Below are 25,984 nucleotides of genomic sequence, written 5' to 3' on the forward strand. Positions count from 1 at the left end.
TTCCTTGGACTGATGAATAATGATAATAATAAAAACAGCATGAAAAACAATAACACAAGTTATCATGAAAATGATGAGAACGACTAATATTAATGAGCATTTACAGGAACTAAGGAGGTGTTCTAAGTATATTAAGTGTATTTTCACAGCTAATCCTCACTATAGCTCTACTAGGCTGGTACAATAAAGGCTCTTAAGCAACAGCCACTAACCTGAGACTCTTAATTCCTTCTGGGAACCTGACTGACTGATGCCTGGATCTGGTTCAGGATGCCCACCAGGTGAGCTGTACAGTCACCAAGAATCAATAGTTCTTACTGTATATGGCTTAGAGTGGCTGTACCTGTTGTTATAATTGCACAGTGTAATTAAATGTTACTTAGATCTATAAAACCCCAAGTTTTAAACATATGGCATTTCCAAGGAAACTAAGTGAACATTTTGAAAAAACTCAATGAAGACAGAATAGGTCAGTTAAAAATAAACTGCAATTGAATTAGGTGTGAGTGAAACACTAAGAGATGAGGGGGTGGGAGGATTATAAAAATCTGAGTGGAGTCTTCGTTCAGGTCATTTCTCCCACAAATTTAAGTTCTTGTGCTTTAAGGAAACAAATCTTAGAAATCATAGATGGTTCATTTGGAAATATTTTTTAATTTAATTTTTTAATTGCTCCAATTAAACAATTTAAATTGTTCCCCAAAACAATGTTTTTTTCTACTGTACAGCATGGTGACCCAGAATGGTCATTTGGAAATATTTATAAGCAAGAGAATAGAGAATTCAATCAGCTAAAATACCTTCAAAGAAAAGACCTTGAGTCTACATCAAAAAGTAATCAGTATTTATAATTAAAATGTGGGAGGTGTGTGTGTGGTAGACTTATAAAAATGACAATATTCCTCCCAAAATGCAGGCCTGTATGCAGTGTCACACTGCTGTTCTTCTCCATCAAGAAGTAAATTCTGTTTCTTCTCTTCCCTGCCTTGAATCTGGACTTGACCATGTGACTTTCTTTGGCCAATGGAACATTAGCAAACATCATAGTGGGAGAGCACTAAAAAGGCACATGCATTGGGGCTTGACTTCTCTTGCTGCTGGGAACCTGCTGCCACCAGGTGAAGATGCTCAAGCTGCTCAATACAAATCTGGTATGGTAAATCATACCATGTAAGACCCTAGACATATGAACAAGGCCATCCTAGAGCACCTAGTCCAGCCAAGCTGGCTCAGACCAGAGAAACTACTCAGCTGTCATAATAGAATGTGACAAACAAATATTTGTCAGTTTTAAGCCACTAAATAATAAGTAGGTGCTATTAAGTATTTTTTAAAATGTAATAAAGTGCCAATAGATTACATACCATTTATTTCATGATTCCTCGTTTTAACTTTTTTTTTTTTTTTTGAGTTCTAACTTTTTGAATTAACAGACCACTATGCAGACTGGATTGTGTTGGGAAAAAATGCTTCTATTTTAGTATCTTTATCCTCAATTTATAGAAAAACAAGCTGAGGCCCCAACAGGTGAACTAGCATTTCCAAGTTCACACAATAATTTGTAGAGCCACAATTTGCATCTGCACATCTTAAGCCAGAGTGTGGGATGCTTAGGAAAACCCTTGGGATACTGGCCCTACCTCCCTGAACAAAGTGGCCTTGGGTCCTTTACAAAAGCCCAGGCCAGATGCATGAGGAAGTCTTTTGCTTGCTTCCTTTTACACTCTTTGAATTTTGAATCACATGAATTTATTATCAATTCAAATATTAATGAAAAATTTTGCTTAATAAAGTTTTATTTAATATGTCCATGGTATACTTGAGACATTACTGATTTGGGGAAATAGGATTATGGAGGGGATGCACTGCTTTCTAACTTATGCTTTTTTTCATTATTATTATTATTTTTTGCTGTTTAAAATTTTTTAAATTATAGTTGATTTACAATGCTTTTGTATTATAGTTGATTATAACGTGCATTTTTTAATGATTGAATTTTATATAATGTATAAGTTTACATTATAATCAAATTTAAAAAACAGAAATGTTAGAAAAGTATATTGTACATACATGAAGAGGGACAATATGGGGACAGACAAGTGGAGAGGCTTCACCTACACCAAGAGACCTGCCATCCAAGGTTTCCTTGAGGGTCATCTGCAAAAGCTGCCCAAGCCACCAAGAAAGAAGGGGTAAGCAATATCACACTGCCACCAGAGGGCCTCAGTGCAGTACTGGCCTTGCAACTGTGCCCTTGGTCCTGATGCCCCTTCTCCTGTCCTGACCCTGATGAAGTCAGAAACAAGGGCCAGTGCGGCTGGGGGATGGAGGAGGCAACCGAAATATTTAGGCTTCTCATTAAGGTTTCTCTGCCTAAATCTTTGACTCTCAATAAAGTTTAGAGCTTGGGATATTATTATGGACTAGACACTTGGATACTGAATTGAGGCTTTTTGGTGACTAAAACTGTACTTCAAAAAATTATTTAAGGGAGTTTCCATTGTGACTCAACAGGCTACGAACCTGACTAGGATCCCAAGATGATGCGGGTTTGATCCCTGGCCTCGCTCAGGGGGTTGGGGATCTGGCATTGCCTGATCTATGGTGTAAGTTGCAGTCGTAGCTCAGATCCTGGCCTGCTGTGGCTGTGGTATAGACCAGCAGCTATAACTCTGATTTTACCCTAGCCTGGGAACTTCCATATGCTGCAGGTGTGGCCCTAAAAAGAAAAAAAAAATAAGAGTAACTAGAAAGCTATGGGATCTGAAAGAGGCAGGGAAAGATCTAGCTCACAAAGAAGTCTAAATAGTCATGGAAATTAAGCTGTTTTCTGTTGAAGGCTGTCGGTTCCACCCAGTCAGTCAACCTGCTCTACACTGATGAGAAAAATGGGCTCTGTAGCAGTTAGCGGTTAGCTGGGGCTCCCTTCACAGGTAATAAGTGACGGGATTTAGCTGAAATTGTAACCTGGGTCCTCAGGTCCCCAAGCCTCTGGCCATAAGCAGTAGCAGGACAGAGGGGGAAATCAAGCTAGCTGGCTGGACACTCGATCTTCTTTTCAAAAGCCTTTTCTCAGGACACGACACACAGTTGTCCCCTTGGGCTTGAGGACACCTGGTTTTCTCTCCGCAGCCCATGCCACTGTCATTGTTGCCACGCCTGCAGGGATGTGGGGCTGCACTGACACAACTCTGGAGTCAGACTTCAACTGAACCTTGCATCATGTGATGATGTGCAAGGATCTTAACAGCTTCAAGCTTCCGATTCCCCATGGGGATACCAACTGTGGATACCTCAGAGGGTTAAATTACGTAATGCATGAAAGGTACACTGTGAGGATTCGGTAAACAGCAATTACGACACCAATATTGATTTCTCCCTCAAAATCACAGAACTGTCTGGGGGAGAGAAGGGAGAAAGCCACAGATCCAATATCACATTAGTCTCTGCTCTTAACTGGCTCCCATGGAGACTGCACAGTGGGCAAGGGAGGAGTGGGGTGCGGGACAGAGGCTCCTATTTTACCAGATGTGGGAGAACAGTCTGGACAACCAGCTCACCATGAAGTAGTAAGGGTGATTGATCTTATTCAGGACCTGAATGTTGTCTGTGGTCACTGACTGAATCCTGGAGCACCAGGCCAGTGAGAAGAGCCAAGGTTCGTTGATGACGTACAAGTTGATGTTGATGTTAGCTGCTTTATATTCTCTGGGAAGACAAAGAACCCACAGGAGATTTAGGCTTAATCTCACCTTCATCATGTAAGAGGGAAAGAGCCACCATACTTGTGAGAGGCTGTTGCTTAAATCACCAGAAGTAGTTGGTCCTGGGACAATGAATAATATGACGTGCAGAATGGAGTTACAGTGAGATAAAAGACTAGACTTAATACCCTTGCTCCTGTACCAACAGGAGTATTTTAGTGAACTGTCTGTTCTAAGGGAAAAAGAAGAGGGGAAACAAACGGAAGAGGGAAAGGAAAGGAAGGAAGAGAGGAGGGAGGGAGGAAGGAAGGGGAAAAAATGGAGGGTTCCATTAGAATTTGCCAATTTACATGGTGTGAATACTCCTACAATAGCCCAATTTCAACTAACTGGTAAAACACTTATGCTTGTTTCCTGAATATTTAATAACTGGCTCCCCTGAGCTGACAAGAGTGAGCTCCAGCACACTATTGTGTAGAAATGGTACTTACTTCCTTAAGAACATCTACCGTCTTCTACTCTAGCTGCTCTCCTATCAGTCTTCTTTACTTGACTTTAAGAAAATTAAAAGCAGACATCATTGCCTTACTCCTCTCTGTATATCCAGGACCTAGCATAATACTTGCCTCATAAATAGTTAACTGAAGGAATAAATAAATAAATACTGATCTGATAAATATTTACATTTCAAATAAATAAAAGAATTTTTTTCCCTTTGGCTGCACAATGGCATATGGAGTTCCCAGGCCAGAGATCAGAGCCACAGTCGAGACCCAAGGCAGATCCCTAACCCCCCACGCCAGGCCAGGGATGGAACCTGCGTCCCAGCGCTGCCAAGATGCCACTGATCCCATTGCTCTACAGCGGGAACTCATCAAATAAATAAAATAATTTTTTAAAGCACCGGGTAGGGGAAATAGAACCCAAATTTCCCTGTGCACTAAATGCCAGTAGATATTTATGTATTATGTATAGAGCCAGAAAGAAAATAAGTAGAAGAGTATCTAGTAATTCTAGCCAAGTTGTCATTTTCAGGGAAAACTTCTCACGTCATATGCCATGTAAGTCCCTTCAAAAATTTTTGTCTTAACCCTGGAAAGGGTATAACATATAAAAACAGCTCCATAAAGCCTAAGTTTGAATCCATCTTTGTCTTGCACTACTTTGATAAGTTCTTAGGCTCAGTGTATAAACTGATTCTGAAGTAAAATAATACTATCACCTTTGCAGAAGTGCTTATAATTAGTTACCCAGTATGTTAGAATTGTCTTTAAGACAATTTTACAGATCACCTAAAGATTAAAAACAACAACAACAAAAAAGAAATGAGGAAATAATAGTCAAAAGCTATTTTAAAGTTTTTTGAAACCAACACACAAAAACCATTCATAATTTCTATATATTGATAATGAACCTATAGAAACTGAAACACAATACCACTAAAAATTATTCCAAAGAAAAGCAAATACTTAGGTATAAATTTAAAAAAAAAAAGCACAGAATTGTTAAGCCATAAACTATAACGCACTGAAGAAAGTAATCAAACAAGCTTTTAAAAAGTGAACAGGCATATGTGTTTATGAACTGGAAATCTCAATATCATAAAGATGTCAATTCTCCTCTCACTGACCTGCAGGATAAATGCAATTCTATCAAAACACAGGTAAGGGAGTTCTCATTGTGGCAGTGGGTTAAGAATCCAGTTTGTCTCTGTGATGGCTCAGGTCACTGCTGAGGCATGAGTCTGATCTCCAGCCCACTGAAATGGGTTAAGGATCTGGTGTTGTCACAGCTGTGGCTTGGATTTGATCATTGCCTGGGCACTTCCATATGCTGCATGTGCAGCCAAAACAAAAACAGAAACAAAAACATGCCAGCAAGGTTTTTTTGTGTAGTTAGCCTAGCTGATTCTGAAATGTATATGGAAAGGCACAGCCCAAAATTTAACTAAAATGATACTGAAAAAAACTGAATAATGTGAGACTCACCCTACCCAGTATTAAGGCTTATTATATAGCTAAAGTAATAAATGTGGTATTAGAGAAGGAATATAGGCCAATGGAACATAATTAAGCCAGAAACACCCACACAAATATGTCAAAGTGATTTTTGACAAAGGTGCAAAAGTAATCTATGGCATAAGGAGAGTTTTTTCAACAAATGGTACTAGAGGCACAGGCAAAAACCAAAAAAACCTCAATCTAGGAGCCCACTGCGGCTCAGTGGAAACAAACCCAACAGGATCCACGAAGAACCCCTGGGCTTGCTCAGTGGGTTAAGGATCTGGCATTGCTGTGAACTGTAGTGTAGGTCACACACATGTTGCTGTGGCTATAGTGTAGGCCTGCAGCTGTAGCTCCCATGTGACCCCTAGCCCAGAAACCTCCATGCAGGTGCGGCCCTAAAAAAAACAAAACAAAACAAAACAAAAAAACTCAATCTACACCACACACCCACATATTCCATATAAAAACTGACTCAAAATGGATCACAGACTTAAATACATAGTGTAAAACTATAAAACTTTCAGAAAATAAATAGGAGAAATCTTTGAGACCTAAGGGCTAGACAAAGAGTTCTTAGACTTGACACTAAAAGCATAATTTACAAAAGGGAAAATTGATAAGTTAAAGATAATCAAAATTAAAAAAAATTTTGTTTTGAGGAAGATTCTGTTAAGGAGATGCTACAGACCAGAAAAAAACTGGGACAAAATATTTGCAAACCAAATATCTAACAAAGGACTATCTTTATAATATAAAATAACTCTCAAAATTCAACAATGAAAAATTAAGCAATTAAGGGAGTTCCCAATGTGGCTCAGTAGTAACAAACCTGACTATGATCCATGAGGATGGGGTTCAATCCCTGGCCTTGCTCAGCGGGGTTAAGTATCTGGCATTGCCATGAGCTGTGGTGCAGGTACCAGACACGGCCCAGATCTGGTGTTGCTATGGCTGTGGAATAGGCCAGCAGCTGTAGCTATGATTTGAATCCTAGCCTGGGAATTTCCATATGCTATGAGTTTGGCCCTAAAAAATATTAAGCATAGTTAGAAATAATATGAAAAGACATTTCACTGGAGAGGACAGATCATTGGCAAGTAAGAACATGATAAGATGTTCAATATTATTACTCAATAAAGGATTGAGGAGTTCCCGTCATGGTACAGCAGAAACAAATCCGACTCGGAACCAGGATGTTGCAGGTTCATTCCCTGCCCTCACTCAGTGTGTTAAGGATCTGGCATTGCCATGAGCTGATAAGTCACAGACACAGCCCAGATCTGGCATTGATGCGGCTCTGGTGTAGGCCAGCAGCTACAGCTCTGATTAGACCCCTAGCTTGGGAACCTCTATATGCTGTGGGTGCAGCCCTAAAAAGGCGAAAGTCAACAACAACAAAAAATTATTACTCAACAAAGAACTGAGGAGTTCCCATTGTGGCTCAGTGGTAACAAACCTGACTAGGATCCATGAGGATACGGGTTCAATCCCTGGCCTTGCTCAGTGGGTTAAGGATCTGGTGTTGCTATGAATTATAGTGTGGCTTGCAGTCAGGCTCAGATCGCTCCTGTGTTGTTGTGGCTGTGGTGTAGGCTGGCAGCTGCAGCTCTGATTCAACCTCTCTCCTGAGAACTTCCATATGTTGCAGGAGTGGCCCTTAAAAGCCAAAAAAAAAAAGACCCAAAGAATTAAAAATTAAAACCATAAGAGCTATCACCACATACCTATTAGAATGGCTACTGTAAAAAAAAGATGATGCCAAAAACTATCAAGGATACAGAACCTCTGGATCATCATATATTGCTGGTGGGAATGTAAAATGGCACAGACCCTTGAAGAAGTTTGGAAGTTTCTTATAAACTAAATAAAAGTTTATATAGTTTATAAAGTTCCTTATAAAGCTTTTAAAATGATGATTTCCCAGCAACTGCATTCTTGGGCATTTACCCCTTAGAAGTAATAGTTTATATTCACAGCAGGGGATTCTGGGAAGATGATAGGAAAGAAGCACCAGGAACCTGTCCACATGTATACAGTAACTGCACGGCAAAATCTATCTCAGGTAACTATTTTGGCACTATAGCGTCTATTGAAAGCTTGCAGGGAAGTTTTAGATAGTAAGTTATGGTTAACTCTGGCCACTTTAAGCAATTAGAAAGGTAGTATTTCCAATTTCACACACCAAGCCCCATTGTTCCTGGAGCTGCTCCTGGAGCAGCTTGCATAAGGCTTTTGGGAGCCAATGTGGGCTAAAGGGTCACTATCTTCCAAATATTGGTGATCTGTGCTCTGATCACTGATTGTTGCGTCTGACCACAGATGGGCACAGAAAGAGGAGGGCAGCCATTGCTGCCTCCCTCACCACCCCCATTGTTGCAAAGCTCTCCCTTTACCACCAAAGTGACTTCCATTGTATTTAAAAGACTAGAGTACTTTCCTTTCCGTATTTCATTTTTATTTTCCCCCCTTTTGGGAGCCAGACTTTAAAGATTAGGACATTCAGAAGCAATCCACTGGGGTAAAGGAAGAAATGGGAGGGTAGGAATAACATGTACACACTACTATATAAAATAGATGATTAATGATAATTACTGCATAGCATGGGAAAACCTACTCAATAGTTTGTAATAATCTATATGGGAAAAAATAATGGATATATTTATAAGTATATTTATATTTATAAGTATCACTTAGCTCTACACCTGAAACTAATCAATATTTAAGTCAACTATACTCCAATAAAATTAAACTTTTAAAAAAGCAACTGCATATATAGGGAAAATTACAAGGTGATCAAGTATGCCTGGGGAAAGGCATATTAGAGACCTAAGAAGAATTTAAGCTTAAAGCTCAGGCTGACTGTTAGGCACAGAGACAGCCAACAAACAAACAAATAACCAAAAAAAGGCAAACCTAGGGACGAGGGAGAATCTGACTTCCAGAGTAACCAGATTATTAGATTCCAATGTCCCATTTTCAACAGAAATCACAAGGTGTACAAAGAAACAAGAAAGTGGGGTTCCTTCAAAAGAAAAAAATAAAACCTGTCCCTGGCAAAGAGCTGATGGCAATATACTAGACAAAGACTTAAAAAAAAATCTTAAAGATATCAAATGAACTAAAGGTAGATGTATAAAGTTAAAAAAATACATGAACAAAATGGAAATATTAATGAGACAGAAAACCTAAAATATAACCCCCAAAGTTCTGGAGCTGAAAATTACATGAACTGAAATGAAAAACTGACTATTAATATTCCAAGGTAGATTTGAGTGGGCAGAATTAAAGACAGGTCAATAGAAATTAATAATTCTGAGGAAAAGAAGCAAAAAATATTGAAGAAAGTGGAACAGATTTCTGTGAGACACCATAAAACAAGTCGGTATATGCATTACTGGGGTCCAAAAAGGAGAAAAGTGAAAGGTATAGAAAGAATATTTGAGGCAATAATGGCTATAACATCTCAAATATGTTAAAAAATATGAATATAAATATCCAACCAACTATAAGTAATAGCACTCAAAGAGATCCACTCTATGACACATTATAATCAAACTTTTGAAAGCCAAAGGCAAAGGAATAATCTTGAAAGCACCAAGAGAGAAGCAGCTTGTCACATACAAAGGATCATCAGCAGATTTCTGATAAATTCTGCAGGATAGAAGACAGTGGGCCCACATATCCCAAGTGTTAAAAAAAAAAAAAAACTGTCAACCAAGATTCTTATATCCAGCGAAACCTGACTTTCAAAAATAAGGAGTGCTGTGGGGAAGAACAAATCTGACTCACCTGACTCCATGTGAGATCTGGTTCTCTTACTTTAACCTTTGTCTTCTACTGCTTTTGCTACAAGAATATTGCCTATAGCCTGAAATATATAGACAGCCCATTCTCAAGGCTCTTACCTTTAAAGATATAATATATTTCCATTTATATGGGGAGAAAAATAACTGCATAACAGAGAATAACATTTGTCTTTTTGGGCATTTATAGGACCATTGTAACCTGGCCCATGAGGACAGATGTAAGAACAAAGGGATCCTACACCAAGAAGTTTACAACAGCCAACCACATCCTCTCTTTTAGTACAAAAGAAACCTAAATTTTAACTTGGGTAAGATGTTTCTTTGGGACTAGTCCGCCATCTTCTCAGTCTGCTGGCTTTTTGAATAAAGTTGCTATTCCTTGTTCTAATAGCTCAGCTCATCATGATCTGACCTACATGAACACCTGCAAGAACAAAGGATTCATATACTAAGAGGCTTGCAACAACCAACCACACTCCCTCTCTTTTTAGTATAAAAGAAGCCTAAATTCTAACTTGGGTAAGATTGTTCTTTGAGATACTAGTTCATCATCTTTGTCTGCTGGTTTTCTAAAAAAATTTGGCAAGGCCCCAACAACCTGTCTCTCAATTTGTTGGCTTGCTGTGCATTAAGTGATATGAGCTTGGACTTGGTAATAGGAGGAAATAAGAATTCCCAAAAAAACTAAAACTGAGGGAGTTTGTAGCTACTAGACTGGCCCTGTAGAGAGTCCCCCACGTGAAATAAAGTCACCAGACAGTAACTCAAAGCTATATGGAGACATAAGGATCTCAATAAAAGTAGATACATAGCAAATATAAATGCTAGTAATATTTTAACAATGTACCTAGCTTCTTTGTAACTGCATTACTTATTTTCAATATAATTTAACAGACTAAAACATCTAAAGGAAAAAACAATCATTAGTCTAAAAGCTCATATTATTAAAAATGGTTTGGTTTATCATTCAATATGTTGGTTTCTTCATAATTTGAGAAACTACTACATTTAGAAAATTATTAGTTTATGTTTTAGGGCACATAATTCATAAAGATAAAATTTTATGATATCAAAAAGTGAAAAGCAAAGGACTGCAGCTGTAAAGGAGAAAAATTATTGCATGTTATTGAATTTAAAATAGTATAAAATCAATCACAGTGTAATAACTTCAGAATGGTAAGTGCATTTCCCATGGTAATCAAAAAGAAATTAAGTATAAAATAGAGTTTAAAAGGATTTTAATGTTTCACTATAAAAAACAACTAAACTTGAAAAGAGTAAGGCAGTAAATAAGAGATAAAAACTATAAGATACATAAAAATAACAAATTAAAATGGTACATATATACAATGGAATACTACTAAGTCATTAAAAGGAAAGAAATAATGGCATTTGCAGGAACATGGATGGACTCAGAAATTATCACGCTAAGTGAAGTTGGTAAGACAGTAAGACACTAATATCATATGCTACCACTTTCATGTGGAACCTAAAAAAAGGACACAATTAACTTCTTTGCAGAACAGATACCAACTCACAGATTTTGAAAAACTTCTGGTTTCCAAATGAGACAGGTTGGAGGGTGGGGGGATGCACTGGGTATTTTGGATGGAAATGCTATACAATTGGGTTGTGAGGATTGTTGTACAACTACAGATGTAATAAAATTCATTGAGTAATAAAAAAAATAACAGATGAAAGAAACAAAAGTAATGAATACAGAAATGACAGAAGCAACAATATGACAACAGTCCCTCCCCTTATCAGTAATTACTTTATATGTTAATAGATTAAACTCTCCAATCAGATACAGAGATTGGCAGATCTCATAAAGACACATGTCCCAACTTTACCATGTTTACAAGAAAGTCGTTTTAAGATCCAAAGCACAATCAGATTGCAAGTAAAATGGTGGAAAAGTTATTCCTTGCAAATGCTAACCAAAAAGAGCAGGGGTGGCTATATTAATATCAGACAAAATAGATGTTATATCAAAAAAGTTTACATGTGACAAAGAAGGACATTATAGTTTAATGAAAGTTTCAATACAGCCAGAAGACATAATAATTATAAACATTTATGCACATACTGCAGAACAGCAAAATTTAAAAAGCAAACACTGATTGAATTGGAGATTTTAACATCACACTCTCAATGTGAGAACAACTAGATAGAATATAAGCAGGGAAACAGAGGACTTAACACAAGAAACTAACTATATGTAACAGACATACACAAAACACTCAACCCAACAATAATGGCACACATATTCTTCTCAAGTGTACGTGGGACATTTTCCAAGGTAGACTGTATGTGAGGCCACAAAATCTCAAAAAAAGATAGGTATCAATCAAAGTATCTTATCCAACTACAACAGAAGAAAGTTAGAAGTCAATAACAAAAGGAAAACTGGAAAATTCTTAAATGGAACTTAAATGACAAACTTTCAAGCAACCAATGGATCAAAACAGAAATCACAAGGCAAATTAGAAAATACTTAGATATGAATGAAAATGAAAACACCAAAATCCATGGGATACAGAAAAGTGGTGCTGGGGTGGGGTGGAGGATGTATAGCTATAAATGTTTACATTAATTTTTAAAATCATGAACTATCTCAAATCAACAACCTAACTTTAAAACTTAAGGAAATGGGAAAAGAAGAACAAATTGAACCAACATAGCAATAGGAAGAAAACAATAAAGATTAGAGCAGACTTAAAGAAGAGAAAACCAATAGAGATAATCAAAGAAACCAAAAGTTAGTTAGCTCTGAAAATATCAACAAAATCAGCAAGCTTTTAGCTAGATGTACTAATAAGAAAAAGAGAAAAGATTCAAATGACTGAAATCAGAAATGGAAATGGGCACATTATTACCAATTTTATAGAAATATGAGGATTCTAAAGGAGTACTTTAAGTAACTGTATCCCAACAAACTGGATAACCTAGATGAAATAGACAAGTTCCTAGAAAAAAGAAACCTACCAAAACCGAATCAAGACGAATTAGAAAATGTGAATAGATCTATTAGTAGGAGATTGAATCATTAACCTAACTCTCCCCTCAAAATAAAAATCCTGGGCCCAATGACTGCACTCTGAATTTCACCAAACATTCCAAGAACAACAAATACCAACCCATTAGGACAGCTACAATGAAAAAACAGAAATCAACAAGGATGTGTTAATGTGGAGAAACCAGAACATTTTTGCCCTGTTTTTACGGCTGCTGTGGAAAATTGTACAGTGGTTCCTCAAAAAACAAATTAAACATGGAACTACCATATGATCCAGCAATTCCACTTTCTGATATATACACCCCCAAAGAATTAAAAGCAGGGTCTTTGAGACATATTTGTACAACCATATTCAAAGCAGCATTATTCACAGGAGCTAAAATGTGGAAGCACCTCAAAAGTCCACCAACCAATGACTGGATAAAGCAAACTGTGGCATATACATACAGATAAATATTGTTTTAAAAGTGAATATGATTCTGCAATGGATGGATCCAACATGGTGAATCTTGAAGACATCATCCTAAGTGAAATAAGTCAGCCACAAAAATACAAATACTATATGATTCCACTTGTATGAATCAAAATCATAATGTTATAAAGTAGAATGCTAATTGCCACAGCTTGGGCTGGGGATTTATGGGGTTCATTGTTTAATGAGAAAGTAAGTTTACAAGATGAAGTGTTAGGTAGGTTTATGGTGGTGATTATTGCTCAACATAATGAACGTATATTAAAACCACAGAATTTAAGACTGGTGGGCAGGGCCGGGAGTCTCCTAGACTGATGGTTGGATATGGCCCATGCTCCTCTCAGGTTGCTACTTTTGATCTGGGTCCTTTGGTGTGTGGGATTTTGTGTGAACCCTTTAAGAGTGTAGTGTTTCCTACAGTCCTCTGCATCTCCCAAAAAGAGGACTGAGATGGCCCTGGAAGACCTCAGCATCACAAGATGGAGAAGCCAGATACCAAATCATCAGGAAAGGCCATGTGTAGTTGGCAAAACCCATTTGGACTGTGATGTAGTTAAGAATAAACATTCAAAGTGATAAAAGGAAAAAACCTACAATCAAGAATACTTTACACAGCAAGGGTCTCATTCAGGTTCGATGGAAAAATCAAAAGCTTTACAAACAAGCAAAAGCCAAGGGAATTCAGCACCACCAAATCAGTTTTATAGCAAGACTAAAGGAGTTTCTCCAGGTATAAAAGAACAGGCCATAACTAGAAACAAGAAAATTACAAATGAGAAGGTTTACCAGTAAAGGCAAACATATACTAAAGGTAGGAAATCACCCACATACAAATATAATATCAAAACCAGCATCATGAAAAGAGTATGATAGCAGGATATTGGAAAGGCATTTGAAATTAAGATCCAGAAACTTGGAGTTCCCGTCGTGGCGCAGTGGTTAACGAATCCGACTAGGAACCATGAGGTTGCGGGTTCGGTCCCTGCCCTTGCTCAGTGGGTTAACGATCCAGCATTGCCGTGAGCTGTGGTGTAGGTTGCAGACACGGCTCGGATCCCACGTTGCTGTGGCTCTGGCGTAGGCCAGTGGCTACAGCTCCGATTCGACCCCTAGCCTGGGAACCTCCATATGCCGCGGGAGCGGCCCAAGAAACAGCAAAAAGACAAAAAAAAAAAAAAAGATCCAGAAACTTAAAATAATCTAGGATATCCATAGACTCTAATATCAAAACTTCATGATAACTGCAAACCAAAAATCTACAATAGAGGATGTGAGGTTGATCTGGCTGCTATATCTGTCACCCCATTGATCGCCAGCGTTGATTCGGCTGATCTGGCTGGCTAGGTGGGTGTCCCCTTCCTCCCTTACTGCTCCATGTGCTCCCTCCCAAAGCTGCGTGCTCAGCCAAAGAGGACGACCATCCCCGATAGGGGAGGACCGTTCTTCAGTCAAGGGTATACGAGTAGCTGCACTCCCCACCTAGAACCTCCAAACAGGCTCTCAAAAATCTACAATAGATGCACACACAAATAAGAAAAAGCAATCCAAACACTGCACTAAAGATAGTCATCAAACAACAAGAGGAGTTCCCGTCATGGCGCAGTGGTTAATGAATCCGACTAGGAACCATGAGGTTGCGGGTTTGGTCCCTGCCCTTGCTCAGTGGGTTAACGATCCGGTGTTGCCGTGAGCTGTGGTGTAGGTTGCAGACGCGGCTCGGATCCCGCGTTGCTGTGGCTCTGGCGTAGGCCAGTGGCTACAGCTCCGATTCGACCCCTAGCCTGGGAACCTCCATATGCCACAGGAGCGGCCCAAGAAATAGCAAAAAGACAAAAAAACCAAACCAAAACAAAACAAAACAAAAACAAGAGAACAAAGAGGAAGGGAAGAAAAAAGATCAACAAAAACAATTACCACAATGGCAACAAGAACATACATATCAATAGTCACCTTAGGGGCGTTCTCATTGTGGTGCAGTGGAAACGAATCTGACTAGTATCCATGAGTATGGGGGTTTGATCCCTGGCCTTGCTCAGTGGGTCAGCAATCCTACACTGCTGTGGCTTTGGCATAGGCTGGCAAGTGAATCTCTGATTCAACTCATAGCTTGGGAACTTCCATATGCCATGGGTACAGCCCTAAAAAGCAAGTATCATCATCATCTCACTAAATGTAAGTGAATTGGGGGGGGGGCGGTGAAGAGAAGATGGTGGAGAAGTTAAGACATGAGGCTTACTTACTCCCACAAATACACTGAAAATCCATCTACATGTGGAATTACTCACACAGAACATTTGCTGAATGCTGACAAAAGACCTCAGGATTCTCACAGAGCAAGAAAAACTACAAAACTGGGTAGGACAAAAGAAAGAAGAAAAAGAGAGAAAATAAGAAAGGAACGGGATGGGACCTGAGCCCCTAGGAGGGAGCTGGAAAAAGGAAAAGCTCCTGCACCCTGGGAAGTCCCCTGCCAGTGAGGAGATCAGCCAGGATAGAGGAGGAATGACAGAGTACCGGAGGAGAACACAGCAACTGGTATGAAGCAGTTAAAATGGAAAAAGCCCTACACAAACAGTCAGTGCTACTGCCCTACAATCCCAACTCTACACTGGTATGGGCAGGGGTTGGGAACTGAAACTCCAGCTTTAGAGATCAGACTCAGAGAGAGAGCTGGGGCTGTTTACATTGGAAAAAACTGGGATTGGCCACACAGAGACAGCCTGGAGGGACTGAAGTCTAGAGTGACCACATCTGAGGGTGTAAGCAGAGGAAACCTAGTTTGGCTTGGAGGCTAGGTGCCAGTGTTGGAACTGTTGGAGAGAAAGGGCAGGATCAACCATTATAGTTTTATTCCTGGTGCATGCTCCCAGGCAGCAAGACACCAACTGCTCCAGCTCCAGGAGCCACCTGGGAGCAGCTACTGCCTAGCCACAGCTGGGGAACAGCCTCCACCCTTGGGGCTACAGAGCATGCAGACCAGGTAGAGGTAACAGGAATAGCACATGCCCTTTGAGACACCTGCCAGGGCCATTTGTGCTGATTCTGCAGTCACTCTGGCCACCCACTGGGCCATTCATGGCTCTCTACCCACCCATCAGGCTGTTTGTGACTCCTGGGACTTCTGTGTTAGTTCCCTGCCCAGGCAGGTGAATGCGGAAGTGGTGTTTGGCCAGAGAAGCTGATAACGGCTTGGTGCATGGGTAAAGTGATCACAGAAACAGTGCAAATGTCCCAGGAGTCACAAACGGCCCAGTGAGTGGGTGGAGTAATCTAGGGAATAGCACAAGTTCTGCAATACCTACCAGTGGCTGGGCGGGGGACAAAGGAAGAGGCATACATTGTGTGGCTGTCCAAAGGAGCCAATGAGGGACCAGTCAGCACATGTTCTGCTCTGTGGCAGCTACAGGGAGCACTCTGCACTGGCTTGGCAGAGTTTGGTCATGGGGGAGGGATGGCAGGAACAGTACAGGTTCAGTACAGAGAGCCTTTTAGTAAGTTAGGGAGCAGCCCCTGCCATTGGGGCTACAGAGAATGCTCCCAAGAGGGGCCAAACACAGGGAGGGATCATTAAAGCTATAAACAGCAGTCTTGAGAGACTCCCCAGAAAAGGAGGCGACAGCAGGGGAAGCTGCTGATGTTTCCAGCTATAGGAAATGGACCTGAGAGCTACCTGGTAGCAGGAGGGGTCGCAGGAGCCACTTTTGGCTCCCCCACTCCCACTGTAAGAGTAATCCCATGAATTGTTTACCACTGCCATTGCTCTCACAGACCTCAATCCTAGCAGCCAACAGGCTCCAGGAGAGGTAACATGATATTGCTGTTCCCATCAATTGTTTGGGTACACATGAGCTGCTACCACCTGCTGCTGCATCTACATGTCTGCTGTCAAGGGGACAATAAACATAGAAGGTTAGACATTATGAGGTGACAAAGAAATAGCTTTCAGACAAAGTAACAAAAAACCCCACCAAAACAATTAAATTAAGAGGAAGTAGGCAATCTACTTAAAAATGAATTCAGAGTGATGATAATAAAGATGATCCAAGAGCAATCACAAGTATTGAAATTGAAACTGTGATTAAAAAACTACCAAAAAAACCCAAAGGCCAGGATCTGATGGCTATACAGGGAAATTCTATCATACATTCAGAGAAAAATTCCTATCTATTCTTCTGAAACTCTTCCAAAAGATTGCAGCAGAAGTATTACTCCCAGGCTCATTCTATGAGGCCACAGAATTCTATCAAAATTTATAGATTAGTGTTACCATCATTATGAAACTACTCCAAAAATTGCAGATGAAGGAACACTCAGAAATTCCTTCTATGAGGACACCATCACCCTGACACAAAAACCAGAATGATACCCCATAAAAGTAAATTACATCCAATTCACTCATGAATATAGATGATTAAGTTATGTTCTTAGTTATTCCTGTACAAGATCTGGATATCTGGATCACAAAGATATTTATGAGGTACTGGCATCTCTCTGGTAATGGTAGAGGAAATCAATTATCACCTTATTTAAAAAGAAAAACACCAAGCATACAGAAAAGTAGATTGAATGATGAGAGACTGGAGAAAGGGCTGAAGATTATGTTCCAGATCAGAGTCTAGAAATGTTTATTGGCAGAGGGAGGGAAGGGTCAGAAGAGGAAAATTGGGAATTCCTAAAAGCCACACACAGAAATCCTGATAGGAAAGGGGGAACCTAAGTAGCTTGGCTGGGATGCAGATTTTGTGTAAGTAAGGCAATACATGCTGAGAGAGGCAAGGTCAAACACTTACCTCAACCCATTGTAGTACAATCTCTTGTAGTCAACATTTATTCTAGTGATATTTTGTTTTGCAAGCTCTTCAAGGGTGTAAAATGTGCCCACATGCTGAAAACCAGGAGCTCTGTCCTTGATGTAGTCTCTCTCAGAACCTGGTAACCAAGCAATCTGCAAAGAGAAAAAGGAAGTGTTTCAGCAGATAATAAGCTGTCTGGGTACAAACAGTCCCAAGTAGAATGGGTGGAGCCCCATTTGGGGTTAAGTACAATTGATAGGGAGGAAAGACATCCTAGCCCTTGATGAAAGAGTCAACCTGGGAGAGACGGGGAAAAGATGACAGAGTAGTAGGATCTGAAGCTCACCTACTTCCAAGAGTGGCCCAGCAAAAGGAGAATGGTGGAATGGTGCCTGACCTCACAGCTACAGAGAGTGCTGCCTAGCAGTATCTAGGGAGCAGCCCTGTCCCTTGGAGCTATTAAGAGAGCTCCCAAGAATTACACAGCAAAGAGTGACCTCAGGAATGGCACCTGACCCCACAGCTACAGAGAGTGCTTCCACAAGCTGACTAGGAAAGAGAGGAACCTGGGGAATAGTGTCTAACCCCACAGCCACAGAGAGCAGTACGGAGAGCCTCCTTGGCATAGGAAGGGACCATAGGAATAGCTGCTGATGTTGCCAGCTACAGAAAATGGTTCTGAGGGCAGCCTGGTTATAGGGAGGTCATGAGAGCCCCTGATGCCCCCACCCCACCCCCACCTCCACTACAAGAGCAGCCCAATGAATCATGAAAAACTGCCACCTCCCCCAAGGACACCATCCCTAGCTGCTGGACTCCAGGAGACACATTGAGATATCGCTGCTCCCATCACATGCTCTGGGTACATGTGAGCTGCCACCACCCCACAAAACTACAGGATTGGACACCAGCTGCTATATCTACACACCTGCTGTCAAGTGGATCACAAACAAAGAAAATTAGACAATATGAGAGGACAAAGAAATGGCCTGCAGACAAAGGAATAAGATAAAATCACACACACACACACACACACACACACTAAATGAAGACAGGTAATCTACCTGAAAAATAATTCAGAGTGATGATAGTAAAGATGATCCCAGATATCAGAAAAAGAATGGAGGCACAGATTGAGAAGTTACAAGAAATGCTTAGCAAAGACCTAGAAGACTTAAAGAATAAGAAAACTACAATGAACAGCATGATATCTAAAGTGAAAAATACACTAGAAGGAATCAATAGCAGGATAACAAAGGCAGAAGAACAAATAAATTAGGTGGAAGACAAAGTGGTGGAAATCACTGCTACAGAAAAGAATAAAGAAAAGGAATGAAAAGAAAGGAGGAGAATCTAAGAGGCCTCAGGGACAAAAATAAACATACCAACATTTGTATCATAGGGGTTCCAGAAGGAGAAGAGAGAGAGAAAGAGCCAGACAAAATATCTGAAAAGATTACAGCTGAAAACTTCCCTAATGTGAGAAAGGAAACCCTCACTCAAGTTGAGAAAGCACAAAGAATCCCATAGGAGATAAACCCAAGGAGAAAAAGATCAAGACACATACTAATCAAAGCAACAAAAATTAGATACAAAGAAAAAAATATTAAAAGACACAAGGGAAAAGTAAGTGATATACAAGGATATCCCTGGATGGATAACAGCTGATCTTTCAGCAGAAACTCTGCAAGCTAGAAGGGAGTGCCAAGATATATTTAAGGTGATGAAAGGGAGGAATGTAGAACCAAAAACAAGTACCCAGCAAGGTTCTCATTCAGATTTGATGGAGAGACCAAAAACTTTTCAAAAAAGAAAAAGCTAAGAGAATTCAGCATCTCCAAACCAGCTCTCCAACAACTACTGAAGGAGCTTCTCTAGGCAGAAAAGAAAAAGCCACAATTGGAAACAAGAAAATTATAAATGAGAAAGCTCACTGGCAAAGACAAACATAATATAAAAGTAGAAAAATCACCCACTGACAAATACAGTATCAAAACTAGCAAGCATGAGATTATGACAAATGCAGAACACTGAAAATGCATTTGAAATTAAGAGACCAGGAACCCAAACCAATTCTGTACACATACAGATGGTTATATCTAAATCTAATGGGAGCCACAAACTAAAAACCTATAATGGACACACACATAAAAAAGAAAAAGCAATTCAAATTCAATACTAAAGAAAGTCAGCAAATCACAAGGGAAGACAACAAAAGAAGAGAAGGATAAAGACCCCAAATCAAGAAAATGCAGTAAGTACATACTTATCCATAATACAAATGGATTAAATGTGTCAACTGAAAGACACAGTCTGGCTAAATGGATACAAAAACAAGACCCATATATATGGTGTTTACAAGAGACCCACTTCAAATCTAAGGACATACAGACTGAAAGTGAGGGGATGGAAGTATATATTACAGGCAAATGGAAATTGAAGGAAAATGAGAGTAGGAATACTCATATCAGACAAAACAGACTTTAAAATAAACAAAGTCACAAGGGAAAAAGAAGAACACTACGTAATGGTCAAAAGACCAATCCAAGAAGAAGACATAACAATTATAAATACATATGTGCCCAACATAGGAGCACCACAATATATAAGGCAACTGTTAATAGCCATATAAGGAAAAATTGACAGCAACACAATGATAGTTGGGGACTTCAACACCCCACTTACATCAATGGACAGGTGATCCAGACAGAAAATTATCAAGGAAACATAGGCTTTAAATGACACCGTAGCCCATATAGACTTAGCTGCTGTTTATAGAACATTCCAGCCAAAGGAAGCATATACATTCTTTTCAAGTGCACAAGGATCATTCTCCAGGACAGATCACATCTCAGGCCACAGATCAAACCTTTGTGAATTTAAGTAAATTGAAATTATTTCAAGCATTTCCTCTGACCACAATGTTATGAGACTAGAAATCAACTACAAGAAAAAAATAGCAAAAAGCACAAACACCTGTAAGCTAAACAATATGCTACTAAACAACAAATGGATCACTGAAGAAGTCAAAGAGGAAATCAAAAGGTACTTAGAGACAAATGACAATGCAGATAAGACAATGCAAAACCTATTGGTCATAGCAAAAGAAGTTCTGAGAGGGAAGTTTATAGCAATACGAACTTAACTCATGAAACAAGAAAAATTTCAAATGAACCTAAACTTACACCTAAAGCAACTAGAGAAGGAAGAAGAGATAAAGCCCATAGTTAGCAGAAGGAAAAAAACCATTAATATCACAGCAGAAATAAATGAAATATAGACAAAGAAAACAATAGAGAAGATCAATGAAACCAAAAGTTGGTTCTTTGAAAAAATCAACAAAATTGATAATCCTTTAGCCAGACTCATTAAGCAAAAAAAATTGAGAGGGCTGAAATCAAGAAAATTAGAGATGAAAAAGGAGATGTTACAATTGACACCACAGAAATGAAAAGAATCATAAGAGAATACTCTAAGCAACAATATGCCAATAAAAGTGACACCTAGAAGAAATGGATAGATTCTTAGAAAGGTTTTACCTTCTAAGACTGAACCAGGAAGATACAGAAAATAAGAACAGACCAATCAAAAGTACTGAAATGGAAACTCTGATAAAAAAAAAACTTCTGAAAAACAAAAGTCCAGGACCTGGTAGCTACACAGGTGAATTCTCGCAAACATTCAGAGATTTAACATCCATTCTCCTGGAAACTTCCAAAAAAATTGCAGAGGAAGGAACACCCCCAAGTTCATTCTATAAGGCCACCATCACCATGATACTAAAACCAGACAAGAATACAACAAAAAAAGATAACTACAGGCCAGTATCACTGATAAACATAGATGCAAAAATCCTTAACAAAATATTAGCAAATGGAATCCAATTATATATCAAAAGGATCATACACCATGATCAAGTGGGATTTATCCCCAGGATGCAAAGATTCTATTTCAATATCCACAAATCAATCAATGTGGTACACCACATCATGAAACTGATATATAAAAACCATATGGTCATCACAATGGATACAGAGAAAGCTTTTTGAGAACATTCAACACCCATTTCTGGACATTGAAGGAACCTAACTCAAGATAATAAAAGCCATATATGACAAACCCATAGCTAACATCATTCTTAATGCTAAGATCAAGAACCAAGACAAGTATGACCACTTTCAACACAGTTATTTGAGAGTTTTGGAAGTTCTAGCAAGGGTAATCAGAGAAAAGAAGCAATAAAACTATGGAAAATCCTAAAGTACATTACCAGAAGACTTAAATGTTGAAGGATAAAAAAATTAATACAGAGAAATCAATTACATTTCTATATACTAATAATGAAAGAGCTGAAAGAGAAATTAGGGAAATCATCCCATTTATCATCACATCAAAAAGAAGAGAATAACTAGAAATAAACCTACTTATAGAGATAAAAGACCTGTACTCTAAAAACTGTAAGAAGCTGATGAAACAAATCAAAGACAATACAAACAGATGCTTTTGGATTGGAAGAATCAATGTTGTCAAGATGACTATACTACCCAAGGCCATCTACAGATTCAATTCAATCCATATCAAATTATCAAGCACATTCTTCATAGAACTAGAAGAAAATATTTAATTTTTTTAAAAATTTTTGTCTTTTTAGGGTCAGACCCACAGCATACGGAGTTTCCCAGGGTAGGGGTCTAATTGGAGCTACAGCTCCCCGTCTACACCACAGTCACAGTAACATGGAATCTGAGCCACATCTGACCTATACCACAGCTCAGGGCAATGCCAGATCCTTAACCCACTGAGTGAGGCCAGAGATCAAACCCACAACCTCATGGTTCCTAGTCAGATTCGTTTCTGCTGCACCACAATGGGAACTCCAAGAACAAAATATTTTAATTTTGTGTGGAAACACAAAAGACCCCAAAAAGCCAAAACAACATTGAAAAAGAATAACCAAACCAGAAGAATCAGGCTTCCTGACTGCAGACGATACTACAAAGCTACAATAATCAAAACAGTATGGTACAGGCAAAAAGACAGATTTATAGAACAATAGAACAAAAGAGAAAGCCCAGAGATAAATGAATACCTGTATAGTCAATTCATCTAGGACAGAAGAGGCAAGAGTATACAATGGTGAAAAGACAGTGTTCAATCAGTGGTGCTGAGAAAACTGAACACCCACATGCCAAAGAATGAAATCAGAACACTCTCTAACACCATACACTAAAATAAACTCAAAGTGGATACAAGACCTAAATGTAAGACCAGACAATATAAAACTCTTAAAGGAAAACATAGGCCACAAACTTTTTGACATAAATTGCAGCAGTATCTTTTGGGATCCACTTTATACAATACTGAAAATAAAAATAAAAATTAAAAAAAGCTTATAAAACTTATAAGCTTTTACACATCAAAGGAAACCATAAAAAATACAATGTGCAGAATGGAGGGAAATATTTGTAAATGAAGCCACTGACAAGGGATTAATCTCCAAAATGTACAATCATCACTTTCAGTTCAATATCCAAAAAACTAAACCCAATCCAAAAATGGGCAGGAGACATAAATAGACATTTCTCCATAGAAGATACACAGATTTACAAAAAGCACATGAAAAGAGGCTCAACATCACTAATTATTAGAGAAATGCATATTAAAACTCAATGAGGTACCATCTAATACTGGCCAGAAGGTCACTATTTATAAGTCTACAAATAACAAATGCTGGAGAGGATGTGGAGAAAAGAGAACCCTCCTAAACTGATGGTGGGAATGTAAATTGGTACAACCACTATGGAAAACAGTATGGAAGTTCCTCAAATAACTAAATATAAAACTACTATATGATCCCACAATCCCACTCCTGGGCATATATCCAGAAAAATCTGTAAGTCAAAAAGATACGTGCACCCCTATGTTCACTCTAACACTATTCACAATGGCCAAGACATGGAAAAAATCTAAATATCCACTGACAGATGAATGGATTAACACGTCTACAATGGAATACTACTGAGCCATAAAAAAGAATAGATTAACGCCATTTGCTGCAACATGGATGCAACTACAGATTCTCATATTAAGTGAAGGAAGTCAGAAAGAGACAAATACCATATGATATCACTTATATGTGGAATCTAAAATATGGCACAAATGAATCTATCTACAAAACAGAAACTCACAGATATAAAGAACGTACTTATGGTTGCCAAGGGGGAGAAAGTTGGATGGACTGGGAGTTGGGGTTAGTAGATGCAAACTACAACATTTAGAATGGATAAGCAATGAGACCCTACTGTATAGCACAGGGACCTATATCCAATCTCTTGGGATAGAAAGTGATACAAGATAATATGAGAAAAAGAACGTGTGTGTGTGTGTGTATTATATGTATATAAAACTGGGTCACTTTGCTGTAGAGCAGAAAATGGCACAACTTTGTAAATCAGATTCGCTTTAATAATAAAAGACTCAACCTGGCCTGATATTATCTAATGATATCGGGGCTTTCATCAGGGTTGTTCTGGGGCTATTTTCTGAGTTAACATCATGGGGCTTTCATCAGCGTAGTTCTGGGGCTTTTGTCAGTATCGTTCTGGGGCTATTTTTCGAGTTAATATCATAGGACCAAAGGTCCATCGTGTCAGCACACCAGCCACAGTGGATGAGGAGCTGGTAGGTGTGGATGAAAGGTTAGAATCATAACCATATCCTCTGGCTGATGACGTTAAACATTATCTTTGAGAGGGGTCACTTCCTTCCAACAGAGAATGCTATTGTGACTCACAATTGGAAATATTTCTATTTGCAAAAAGACACATATTCATTTCACTCACTGCATTCTTTCCTGTTTGGAGAATTTAAGACATTTGGAATGAAGAGAGTTCTGAAAATCATGATGAACAAATCTCTGCTCAAATAGGAATCAGCTGTTCTTTCCATATCGTTAATGAAACCTAGGCTTTGAAACCTCAGTGTTCAGGACCTTTCTAATAGCTCTACAATGGTGATGGTGCAGGTCACATCATACAGTATTACACAATTCCCTTTTAACAGAGTGGTGACATTTCATTTGGTCTGAAACAGCAAAATGTCTCAATGTGTTCTCCTACTGATATAAATTTAACTGAGTCATTCTTAGATTGTCACCTGTACCTGTATAATTAACCAATTCCATTTCTACAGGGAGGAAAAATATATTTAAGGGTCCCGGGGAAGACCTACAACGTAGGTGAGGTTCAAATGCTATGCTCTTGAAAAATGCTACCCACTTCCCAACCTCTACCATAACTACTGAGACAGACATACCAGATGTTGTTCAATTTGAGAGTCAAGGATCTCGCTTACTACAAGATGGATATACGAGTATCTGGCAGGATGTCTTGGTGGAGGGGCATTGAGATCAAATATCACCAATTTTTTTTCCCTCTGTGCAAGTTTCAATAATTCCATGAGCTTTGGAATCTTCTGTTTACTTGCTTTTTCTCTATCAGCCTCTGATAGGGGCTTCATATGGTAAAATGGTCTGATCTAAAAATAAATACATCGGAGAAAACATTCGCTCCTATTAAAAGCATTTTCCAATTCTCCTATTCTCTAGCCCCAGAGCGAGCCCTATGTTGGTCCATGTTGGTCCATTATCATTCACCCCACCAGGCTCTCTCAAATACTGATTCTAAGATAAGAGTCGACAAGGAGAGAAATTAAATATAATCTCCAGAGGTAACTATGGTATTTGGAATGATTTATTCTATACATTGAACCTGTTATATTTGCACTGAAGGTCCTTCCTCTTCTTGTTTTGCTTGAATTTCCTTTCCAATCATTTTTTTCTATACCCTGAGGTAATACAATCACTTTCCAGCCACACTAGTTTCACACATATTCACCTTTATAGTTTCATGTAATGAAAAGAAAATCAGCTTTGGCTTCAGATTAAATTAGATTCAATCCCAGCTCTATCATTCATTTGCCTTCTTTGCCATATCCATCTGTTAAAATCTTATCAAAGCTGTAAAGTTCAGTTTAAATGATACCTCCTTCATGAAGCCATCTTCAAATATTTCTGAATTAAAGAGGCTTTGATAGTATTAAACACCAATGGCTCATTCTTATGTCTCTTTAATTAACACTATTTTCTATACTTATTTGTAAATGTCAGGTTCAAGTCCTGGCTTC

At 38.9% G+C, this 25,984-nt stretch overlaps 1 protein-coding gene across 1 annotated transcript in view; it reads right to left on the reverse strand.

Annotated features, from left to right (window-relative positions):
* LOC125112073 (glycerophosphodiester phosphodiesterase domain-containing protein 4-like) overlaps positions 1 to 25,984 on the reverse strand; it is a 108,709-nt gene that overhangs the window by 22,163 nt on the left and 60,562 nt on the right. The window contains exons 12-14 of the mRNA XM_047754331.1: positions 25,115 to 25,336; positions 17,798 to 17,952; positions 3,561 to 3,708 (exon numbers count right to left, since the gene is read on the reverse strand). Of these exons, the coding sequence (XP_047610287.1) occupies positions 3,561 to 3,708; positions 17,798 to 17,952; positions 25,115 to 25,336 (525 nt within the window). The remainder of the gene's footprint in view (positions 1 to 3,560; positions 3,709 to 17,797; positions 17,953 to 25,114; positions 25,337 to 25,984) is intronic.

This window comes from Phacochoerus africanus, chromosome 11 (assembly GCF_016906955.1).
Source record: "Phacochoerus africanus isolate WHEZ1 chromosome 11, ROS_Pafr_v1, whole genome shotgun sequence".
Lineage (NCBI taxonomy): Eukaryota > Metazoa > Chordata > Mammalia > Artiodactyla > Suidae > Phacochoerus > Phacochoerus africanus.